This window comes from Pimephales promelas, chromosome 5 (genome assembly GCF_988280905.1).
Source record: "Pimephales promelas chromosome 5, fPimPro1.hap1.1, whole genome shotgun sequence".
NCBI lineage: Eukaryota > Metazoa > Chordata > Actinopteri > Cypriniformes > Leuciscidae > Pimephales > Pimephales promelas.
Window position 1 is genome coordinate 27,900,101 of NC_142773.1, and position 11,640 is coordinate 27,911,740.

The window sequence follows — 11,640 nt, forward strand, 5'->3', positions numbered from 1 at the left end:
CAGAGGGGAGCACTTGTGAGGAGAGCATCTGCAATGAAAGTAGCGTGTATGAGAGTGACTCCACATTCTACAGACAAAGTGAAGGTTTGTGATCAAATATATCCTATTTAGAAATTATTTGTTTGTTATATCAATAGTTTATCAATTGTTTTTATTAGTTTCATTATGATTTTTTATTTAATTTATTTGAAAAAAAAACTTCACTCCAACTATATGGCAGCATTTTTCTATTTATTAAGGCTTTAATTATTATGTCTCTCTCCAGAGCATTGCATGGAGGAGACTATTAGTGTGGCAATGCGTGTGGCAGAAGAGGCCATAGATGACGCCATTGCTAAGGCTGAGAGCCAGACTGACAGTCAAGTAAGACTTTCCCTATATAAGATCGTTCATTCATTCTTGATAAATTGGCACGTTTGACATGGCAATTGTTTGACATTTTATTTTGTAGGAGAAGCAGAACGAAGCTAATTATCTGCGAGAGAATAGAGCAGAACTGATAGAGGAACTGGCCAAAACAATAGTACAGAAAGTGAGTAACACATGTCAGCAATGACCTTTCATGTGGGTAGAGTTTTACATTGTCCACAATTCAGTGTGCAGTGATTAATTATACTTCAGCAAGGAAGGACACATCAGATTGATCAAAAGTGGCAGTAAAGACCTTTATAATGTTAGAATTTCTCTTTCAAATAAATGCAATTCTGTCCTGACAACTCTCGGAGTGTTTGTCATGGTAATGGGTATGACAATTTAGATATATTTGGTCTTGGCGGTCTTTAATAGATCTGCTATGCTGCTGCTGTTATTGCTGCTGCTGCTGCAGAGCAAGTACGCGACTTGCTATTGCGAATACATACACGACAAGTCCTTTTAGGCGAGTACTGCCACTCGGCTGTTATTTCGGACTAACAAGACCAGGCTCCTATCTAAATGAATGGGCAGAAAGTCAGAACTGCACCTTCACTGGTCACTGGGACATAAAAACTGCATATATAGAAACAGCAGTAAAATATGATAAAAATCGCTGAAAAAGTTTCATGACTTTGCCCCAAAATAAGGTTTAAAACGGCCTTTTCCCCACAGGTTATAAGTTCACTACGCATGCGCAAGGGTTCTCGTCTCCGCTGTCGCAGACATCAACTGTTCGAATGCGTCAGTGGAACCAGATGATAGGCATAAATGTTTCCCGGCTTTACTGTTAAAATCAGACGATTGGCTTTCCAGCAGAAGGGTTGGGACATGTGCATACAACCGCCATCTTTGGCGTTACGGGTTTTCCCTATATAGTTGTATTGAGGATTTAGGAAGTGGCATGTCTCTATATAAATTGTCTCTGACGACACTCAGCGGTGAGCAAGGCCTATTAGCCTGCGCCATTTAGAGTTTCATGACAGAACTTTGTATTTCTTTTGAACTTTCCATTAATAAAATAATCCTGAGTAAAAAAAAAAAAAATTAAGCAACTGTTTTCAGCATTGATAATAATTAGAAATGTTTCTCAACCACCAAGTCAACATTAGAAGGATTTCTGAAGGATCATGTGATGCTGAAGACTGGAGTAATGATGCTGAAATTTCAGCTTGCCATCAAAGGAATAAATTACATTTTAGAATAATTAAATTAGTTCTCAGTTTGTACTGTTTTTTAAGCCTTAAGGTGGGCATATTTTGAGGTTTAATACTTTTAAAATGTATCATTTTAAAGGATCTGTTAATTTAAATGTATCACAATCTGGGAATCTGTATATGAAGAGTTCAGATGCAAAAGCCTCTAAGTGCCATTTGAAATTTTCTTCTAGAATGATCATTTTTATCAAGCTTGTATATTTAAGTTCAGTGATTTCACTTAAATTGCAATGATAATTACCTATTAATTGTTATTTAAGTGAAATTACTGAACTTAAATATACAAGTTTGATAAAAATCATCATTAAAGAAGAAAATTTCAAATGGCATTTAGAGGCTTTTGCATCTGAACTCTTCATATAGTCACACTCTTGATTTGACATCAAAGTGTCTATGTTCAACTATGTTGTGTTGATATAGTTTTATTGTAAACTATAAGTTATAATTATTACTTACTATATAAAATTTTATAAATATATTTTAAAATATTATTTATTAATATGAATATGCAATGTTTGCATAAACTGATTATATTGGAATATTTAAACAACAGATTGTCCACCGGAGGATGGATCCTTCTGAGATTCAGTCTGGATGTAATCTGGACCTGTTGCCTGACCAGAACAATGATGGGACCTCTCCTGATCCAACTCAGAGTGCCTTCGATGCTTACCTCTGGGTACACTGGCCTTTTATGTTTTTTTTTTTTTTTTTTTTTCAAAGACTCAATCACTTGCAATGTTGGTCACTTTTGATATGCACTGTTGAATACACTTTTGTATTGCTCTTTTGGTTCTCCTTTCCCGCTCAGAGGTCTTACTCAGCTTTCTGTCTCTTGACTGATGAGAAAACAGACCAGCATGCTAACACCGGGTCAAGGCCTTCAGCTTCTAAAAGTCATGCTCTGGAAATGAAGAAAGAAGAAACGATGCCTGTCCAGGCCATGCCTAGCTGGAGGAGTGTTGACCGATTGGACAATTCCAGTTAGATCCTTGACTTAATCCATATGATTCTTAATCAGTTAATTAATGCTTCTTGCTTACAACAGTGTGATTTTTAAAACAATGTATAGCCTACTTGTTTAAACTGTTGATCACTTCCATTTATATACATGTCTAAATGCTGTGTATGTCTTCAGTGTTACAGAGTCCTGATGGGAACTGGATTGCTTATCAGAGCAACTTGCTCTCTCGACCAAGCCTTTTAACTAAGCGCAAAAGTCTTGTCTACAGCGTCTTAGAAAGGGAGTCTGGCGTGGGGTCAGCTTACGACGAAATGGGCTCTGAAACAGAGCCCGAAGCTAATGGAGGCTATGGCGCTGCACTAGTAGAGTTTCGTCGTAAAATGTCTGCCAATAAGCAGTTGAGTTACACAGAATCCTACAGCCGGCAAGCAACCTTGCCTTTGGATGCTCAAGCACAAACTATCACTGCACACACCTTGAATGCTGACACCGAGAACTCATCGGGACCGGATGGACCAATGCCCAAGTCCCACAAAAATATGCTGCCCTTCCTGAAGAGAAAAGTGTCACTAGATCAGAGGCGACTCTCATCCGCCCGCCTCTCGAACATCATGGATGTTAATTTCAACCCAGGAGGGGCTGAAAGCAGTGAGGATGGTCTAGAGGACAGCAGGGTCAAGAGATCTCGACGGAGGAGGAAAAATAAGAGAGAAGAGGCAGAGTGGAAAGGACAGTCTTTGGCTGTACCGGTGAGAATGTTTGTTGTACAACATATATTGACTTTGATTTAAAACAGGGGTTTTAAACCTTTTAATATCAAGTGCATATAATATAAAATAAAGACTGCTATATATTTTCATATATAAAGACCTCTTTATACTGTGTTGTTTCCAAAATTAAATGATTGGTACCAAACCAAAAAAATGTATTTTATTATTTAATTCACAAAGTATCTGTTTTGTACCCACTACTACTATAATATAAGATTTATGAACTTAAATTAAATAAAAATAAGTTCATAAATAAACTTAAATAAATAATAAATTACATTTCTTGCTATTAAAAACTGTCAGTAGGATAAAATAATGAAAAATGTGTAATTCATTTAATGATTTCTGGCCAGTCTATAGAATGCAGAATTAATTAATTTGATGTATTTTGTAGACATTATATACACTCTACTAAACACTTGAGGTCGGTAAGATTAAAAAACAAAAAAACAAAAAAAAAACACGTTTTTGAAAGAAGTCTCTTATGCTTAACAAAAATAAAGTTATTGTGAAACAATTAATTAAATTGTAATTACAATTTAAAATAACTATTTTCTAATTTAATATATTTTTAAATGTAATTTATTCCTGTGATGGAAAAGCTGAATATTCAGTGTCACATGAATCTTCAGAAATCATTTTAATATGCTAGTTCTCAAGAAACATGTCTTCTTATTATCACACTTGAAAACGTATACGTTTTTATTCAGGATTCTTTGATGAAATAAATTTTTGTTGCAACCATATAAAAGTATATATATATGACTTTTCAGCAATTTAATTCATCCTTGATTAATACAATTATAAATATATGTTAAAAAGAATAATATTTTAAGGTAATATGGTAGCTTTAACATCCCTAAAATACATTTTATGAGATCCCTTTGTTCTTTTTTTCTGTTTTTATTTATTTATTTATTTTTTAAATATATTTCATGACTATGATTCTTTATTGGCAGGATTCCAATAGCCAACTCTCAGATTCTCTGGTGAAGAGTCGTCATGTGAAACAAGACTTGCATGGAAAAAGACCATGTGATCATGCTCTGGAAGATGACACTTCAGACACTGCTACCCCTGACATCTTGAGCTCTGGAGCTGTGACCCCTGATCCATTTGGACCTGATCTCAGTTCTCCCATTAATTCGAACTATAGAGCCCTTGGTGTGGTTGGATCTTTAGATCAGCAGTTGACTTCCAAACTAAAAGAGCTGACCAGTCAAGTCAGAGAAACACAACTCTCCTCCACTGAGGATGAATTGGACAGGTTGGAGTATCAAATGTGGGATGAAGATGATGAAACAAAAGCGGGAGATGAAGTCATGGGAGATGCTTTATTGAAGATTGAGGCTGTTGCAAAAGAAAGATCAAATGAAATTGAAGCCACACATCAAGTAAGGAGAACTGAGATGTTGAAAGAAAATAATCTGACTTCCAAACTCAGAAAGTTGACCAGTCAGGTCAGTGAGACACTACTTTCCTCCACGGATGATGAACTGGACAGGTTTGAGCATCAAACTGTAAATGAAGACGCATATCAATCAATGATAACTGAGATGCTGGTGGTAGATGACAGAACAGATGGAGAAAAAATATTACAAAGTTACAAAAAACCCCAAAATCATGTAGAGAAGATGGTTGAAAAAGCAGAAGAAGAGAGATCAGAGAAAAAGCAAAAGGACAATGTGGCAGAGCAGGAGATTCGTAAGCAAAAGGATACACAAATGTCAGAAGAAATGAGCTCTGGGAGCCAAAAACAGACACCCGCAGAGACAGGTGCTCAAAATGAGATCGCTAGTAAGAGAAGTGAAGAGACAAAGAACAAGAGAGAAGTTCACACTGAAAAGAGAAAAGCAGAAATAAAAGATATGGTTGAAACTGAGAATACAGAGATGATCGATCATATTGAGAAGCGGGGACAGGCCTTATCCTCTGAACTGGCTTTGAATAGATTTATAAGTGAAGATGGTAACATGGAATTTGATAGGGTCATCGATGCTGTAGCAAAGGCTTTGGATGACATGGAAGATAACATAGAAGCTTACACTAGGGAGGGGGGATTTTTAGACAGGGAGGGAAGTGAGGTAGAGAAACTAGAGATGATGGAAGAGAAGGAGAATGTAACTGAACAAGACATGGATGGCAAGACTACATTTGAGGTGTGCTTTGTTGGTGGACAATCGAAGAAAATGAAGGAAAAGGGCAAAATCAATGAATTTGTGGCACTAAAGAACCGCAGTGAATATCCTGAGGAGACAGAAGACAAACAATGCATCACCTCATCTGAAGAGAGAGTTCAAAGGAAAGATGACCTGGTTAAAATGAAGGAGCAGAGGAACAAGGACACAATTCAGCACAGCGCCCCATCTGGTCAGGGGGAATATCTGTCACCAGAGGAGATCTACAAGGTAACAACTGAACCATAACCGTATTACAGTTAACTATAGTAAACGCTTCAGGCTGCAGTAACCTGCTTGTATCTAACATGCTTTATTTCATCTACTAATTAATCTCTGAAGCTCTTCTCATTTCATTCTATGTTTTCTGCCTCTTTTTGATCTTTGTTAGGATGCATACGTGCTGGAGAAAGAGAAAAACCTAAATTTTATCTCCAGTGTGCTACAGCAGGTGATGACTGTATGCTAATGTAGATAGGATGCTCTCATTTATGCACTCATAATTTACTAAGCTATTGTATGCGTCCCTTCGTCTCTTAGTTTTCATCTGCTGTCTGACTGTTGGCTCACTGTGTATTACATTTCCATTTGACATATTTTACTTTCTGGCTGCACAATTAATCAATAAATAATTGCAATTATGATTACAGCTGAATTGTTGATTTGTTTTCAACTCAGGTTCGTCATTTTTAGAATTTCTCTCATTATAACTCGTCATATTTATGTAAATACTTTAATTATGGAAGCTAATTTCTGCCAGATAAGAAAAAAAATTATGCCTTGTTCATAATAATGACAAACAAAGCATAACGTCGTTTTTGGTTATGCACCTCAGGACGTAGTCGACATTGACTGAAGTTTTGACTGACATAATAACAACTATGAGACGCAAATTCTAGATTAAGATAAAAAGTCATAATTCTGACATAGTTGTTTTTACCAAAACATTATCTTTTTTTCCTAAATGTTTGTAATGATTCACTGTGCAGTCTTCATCGGTTTGTTGGTTATAATGGGTTTTTCGAGCTCATCCCAACTAAAGATACAGCTTTACTAATCATAAAATTCGCTATTCTGTATATAATTTATGTATTGTTTAAATAACAGATGCTTTTAATGCTGCTAGGTAGAACAATATTTAGCCATTTAGCTGTTGTCTTGATTTACTGCATGTAACAAGAATAAAATACAAAAATTCAACGTCTCAGTTTTAGATGTGTAGCCCACATAAAGAATATGGCATGCAGTTGGCCCATACAAAAAACATATTTTAATGCTAATTTTATTAATCAATATTAATAACTGGGATTACAATATAAAGTGAAATAAATGACAGTTATGATTTTGCAAAAATTGTGCAGCCCTACATTGTGCTGCCCCATTCATTTTCATTCGTATGCATGTGAACGTTAGTGTGTAAAGTTTACAGTACCTTCCTCTATGTATTTATCTTGAACAGAAGTACTCGGCTGTATCACTGCGCAGCATCACCTCCGAGGTGCTGAAAGTACTGAACGCCACTGAGGATCTGATTCACGGATCAATGGGAGACGGACAAAGCCAAACAGACCGCAGCGACGTCTCAAGCATTCCCCCTGCCGAGGCCAGAAGACTGGACGAGCAGCTTAGCAGACTGGAGGAGAACGTATGCATTCTTTCTGAGATGAACATTTGTCATGCCACTGGGAATTAAAAGCTGCTTCTCAGTTTGTTCTGATCGATTCCACCGTGTGCAGGTGTATGTGGCGGCAGGTACGGTGTACGGGCTTGAGGCTGAACTGGGGGATCTGGAAGAGTGTGCGCGCAGCATCGGTGGATCCACAACCGAAAGTGAGCTGGCTCATCTGGAGGACCAGGTGGCCTCTGCAGCAGCCCAGGTGCAGCAGTCTGAGCTCCAGGTGTGTTCGGCCTGGACGCTGTGCTCTCTCTCTTTCTGAAACTCTTTAGCAGCATCTCATCACTCTGAGGATGCAGTTACACTTCACTTACTGAGCCGTATAGTAGTGGTTTAACTAAGAAGTCTTTGTTAATTGAAACAAAGTTGAAAACAAAATACAAACACACACACACACACACACACACACACACACACACACACACACACACTGTTTTCTGTTTTTGAATGGCTTCCTTCGCGGCGACGGCTTCGTTGTCCATGTTGTAGGACACAAAGGAGGAAGGCAACCTTTGTTCCCAGATCAGTGCAACTTTTAAATTCTCAACCATTTTTAGCCCCTCGTTGATTATCTGTCTTGATTTAGTTATTTTTTAATATATTAGGTATTCATTAATATGTATTTATTTATACTGTGTTATTTATTTAACGTAGGTTGTTACAATGCATAATGTTTCGTTACTATATGTGGCCTCACAAATTGCCCCTTGGGGACAAATAAAGTGTTTTGAATTGAATTGAATTGAACATAAATATGTATGTATATATATATATATATATATATGAGATAAAAATAACTTGCTGTAACTAACTGAAATAAAAAAAAAAATACTGGTAAAAAGGACAATAGCACATAGCAACTAAAATGAAAATGAAGACTGAAAAAAAAAATTATTATTTTTAAAATATTAATAAACATGAATAAGAATATGAAAATAATGCCAAAACCATCCTTCCAGAGGTTTTTTTTAACAATGAGTACTGTATAGAACTAAGCAAACATACAAACCATGGTGTCCCAAAACTGACAATAGCATTTTACATAGCAGTCTTCTGCAAAGCCTTACTGTACACAATACATATTCTGTCATTTTCATATCCGCCTGCCTTAATCTGCTTTTCCCCCCCCAGGTTTCAGACATTTCCTCAAGAATTGCGGCTCTGAAAAATGCAGGTCTTAATGTAACTCCACAGACACAATTTACCAAGGTCAAGACTGTAAAAACCAAGGTATTGTTTTCATGTAATATATTTATATCCAAACATCTACATTCTCATTACGTTCATTGTTTGTTTGTTTTTGTGTTTTATTTCTATACCACTGTTTAATACAACTCGCGTTGCCCAAAGTGCTTCAGAATCATAAGCTGAAACACCAAAAAAGATAGCAGTAATAGACATATATACATCACATAGACAATAACCCAATTAAGAAAGCTCTCCATAAGAATTTAAAAGATGTTGTTTTAGCATAGCTTTGAACATGTTTAAGGATTTGGCAGATCGAACAGATTGAGGAGGTCATTACACAATTTAGGGCCAGCTTGAGAAAAGGCCTTTGTGTTTCTATTTTGTCTTGGTTGTGCAAAGCAACTGTTTATTTTCTGATCTCAAGGATCTAGCGGGGATGTAGATTGACACCAAACCGGACAAATACACTGCAGCCAAATTGTGCAAGGCCTTAAAAACAAGTATGAGAATTTTGTAAATAATGGTAATCGTACTGGCAGCCACTTTAATGAAAATAATAAAGGAGTTGCATAATCATATTTCTTTGCTGACTTTATCATCTTTGCTGCAGCATTTTGGATTTTCTGTAAACGCAGAAGTGCTCGAGCATCATCTCCGTAGCAAGGCGAATTGCAATAATCCGTTCTAGTGAAGACAATGGACGTAATTGCTTTCTCAAAATCTGAACTAGACAGAAATGGTTTAGTCTTAGCTAACAGACGTAGATTAAGAAAACAAGATCTCACCACAGAACTACAGTGAGGAAAAGAAGTATTTGAAAACCCTGCTATTTTGCAAGTTCTCTCACTTAGAAATCATGGAGGGGTCTGAAATTGTCATCATAGGTGCATGTTCACTGTGAGAGACATTATCTAAATAAAAAAAAATCCAGAAATGACAATGTATGATTTTTTTTTTTTATCATCTCCACACATTTATCTGCACAAACAGAATTAAACCGTTCCAACAACTCATCCCAACACTTAAATTCATCAAATATGTTTAATATAAGATAGATTCGCCATCATCTTTAAATAGAGCAGAGAACTCAGCACTAGTAGAGGAATTGAGTCCTCACATCCCCTGCACAGCCTGGAACATAACGTTTGTTTCCATGATCTGCCATTTTCCCTATGATCCTAGCTTGTTTCTTCACCTGCAGAACATCAGATGATTCGGCTGTGCAGTTTCGCCTGGCATTGAACATGGGCTGGCATGCACATTTTGGAGGCGTACAAATTAATGATCTCGACTGTTGCGTCACAGTCGGTGTTCTGTGGAGATTCAGTGGAGATTTTTCAGGGGTGTTTTTCAAAAACGAGATTCAAATAAGAAGGAGAAAACAATGGTGTTTGAGACTCACTGTATGTCATGTCCATGTACTGAACTCTTGTTATTTAACTATGCCAAGATAAATTCAATTTCAAATTCTAGGGCACCTTTAAGGTAAGACTATATCTAACCAGAGGTCACGACCACTACCATAAAATCAAGCTGATCATATGAACTACTTTTAATGGTAACTTTGTATAATTATGGCATGGTTTGCCACGTACACATAGTAAGAATAATACTTGGAATAATAATCAGAGGTTGAGGCTCACCCATTTAGATTGGAACGGAAAACCCATTATTAGCCTCTACAGTCTATATACAGTACATGACTAATGCCAATGTGTTAGTCAGATCTCTAAAACTTCTCTAAAACAAATGGCAGTATGTGTTTGTGTTGTCCACATCTAGTTCTGTTTGTCTTACACTGTCATAATACTTTTGTTTCAGACACAAACCATCAGCTCATCTCGGAAACTGAGGAGGCGACTGCCAGCACCTCCAGTACAAGGTAAGAGCTTATCAGAACCTATACTGATCATTGAAATATTTGAAAGATGTTGCCTTTTTAATTAATAGTGAAAAGTCTAATTCTTATTTGAAAATTTTTTCCATTGGATTATATTCTAAGGATTCAAAGCAGACATCTGATGTTGTCAATGATTTGAATCTCCCATTTTATATGTAAATTTCAGATAAAGAAGTATAAAGAGGATAGAAGGAGACATCGGCAAGCATCATCGCAAAGTTAAATAACTAAAAACCTGAAAAGCCATTGATCACATGTGCCTTGAAGCTCATGGGTCATAGAAAAGATTTTATGAACTCAAGCTGTGGTGGGATAGATTCAAATGACTGATGTATCGCTCATGCAGTGATGCCATATTACACAAACACATTGCTCTTAGATCAGGTTGCTTTATTACCTCTCTCTCATCCATACTAGTGTCTGAATTATTTTAAAATAGTTACTGAAATGTAATAACTAAGTAAATGTAAGATATAAAATTATGATGTGGAGCTTTGTTTTGGCATTTTGACCATTACTGTGAATCAAACTCATCATTCAATTAAACTTTTAATAATAATAATAATAATAATAATAAATCCTGTTACAGAAAGTATGCGAAAATCTAAGAATGTTTGTAACAAAATTGTAGCCATTGACTTCCATTCTATGGTCACTTTTCTTAAAATAACATCTTTTATGTTCCACAGATGAAAGAAATAACTATATAGATGTATATAATAGCTGCGTCTGAAATCGCATACTCTCTTGTGTAGGTCCTCATTTTAAAATGTAAAAAGTAAGTATGTACTGACCTCTAACAAAGTACATTCTATGTAGTATAAATGTTTGCTGTGTGAATGTAATCTGGATGTAATACATTCATCATGTTGTCATTATCATGTGACCTACCCCTCATGGGATAGTAAAGCGTCCACCGTATGCACACTTCAGAAGAAGCATGTCATCTGGGTATTCTTTGCCTGAGTACTGTTTTTCACCTCCTATATAGTATGGGAGTATGCGATTTTAGATGCAGCCAATGTTTTGCACATCTGACCAAATATTTCCTGCATTCATCTTCTTTTAAACATGATTTCTCTGAGATTTATAGATTATTCCAGCCATGTGTCAGCTATATGAATCACAGTCACTTTAAACTTTATATTTGCTCATACTGTAAATGTATGGTGTTAGATTTGATAATACATTTACATGCTATTGTAAAAACATTGATTTATTGTATATGTGTAAATTAATAAATTGAATTTTTTAGTTTGATTATATTTCAATTGTAGTAAATATTATTTGTTAACAGATTTTTGTCGGTGTCATTCCAATTACATAACCTAAGCA

At 36.1% G+C, this 11,640-nt stretch overlaps 1 protein-coding gene across 3 annotated transcripts in view; it reads left to right on the top strand.

Annotated features, from left to right (window-relative positions):
* myripa (myosin VIIA and Rab interacting protein a) overlaps positions 1-11,570 on the top strand; it is a 31,205-nt gene extending 19,635 nt beyond the window's left edge. The window contains exons 6-18 of one of the 3 annotated variants that reach the window (XM_039677285.2): positions 4-84; positions 266-363; positions 452-532; positions 2,182-2,307; positions 2,440-2,611; positions 2,767-3,341; positions 4,322-5,770; positions 5,931-5,990; positions 6,999-7,184; positions 7,276-7,437; positions 8,346-8,444; positions 10,227-10,287; positions 10,472-11,570. In XM_039677285.2, the coding sequence (XP_039533219.2) occupies positions 4-84; positions 266-363; positions 452-532; positions 2,182-2,307; positions 2,440-2,611; positions 2,767-3,341; positions 4,322-5,770; positions 5,931-5,990; positions 6,999-7,184; positions 7,276-7,437; positions 8,346-8,444; positions 10,227-10,287; positions 10,472-10,485 (3,164 nt within the window). In that variant the 3' untranslated portion in view covers positions 10,486-11,570. The remainder of the gene's footprint in view (positions 1-3; positions 85-265; positions 364-451; positions 533-2,181; positions 2,308-2,439; positions 2,612-2,766; positions 3,342-4,321; positions 5,771-5,930; positions 5,991-6,998; positions 7,185-7,275; positions 7,438-8,345; positions 8,445-10,226; positions 10,288-10,471) is intronic. The other 2 variants (XM_039677286.2, XM_039677287.2) reach the window with 2 other exon arrangements.
* The last annotated feature ends 70 nt before the right edge of the window (positions 11,571-11,640 follow it).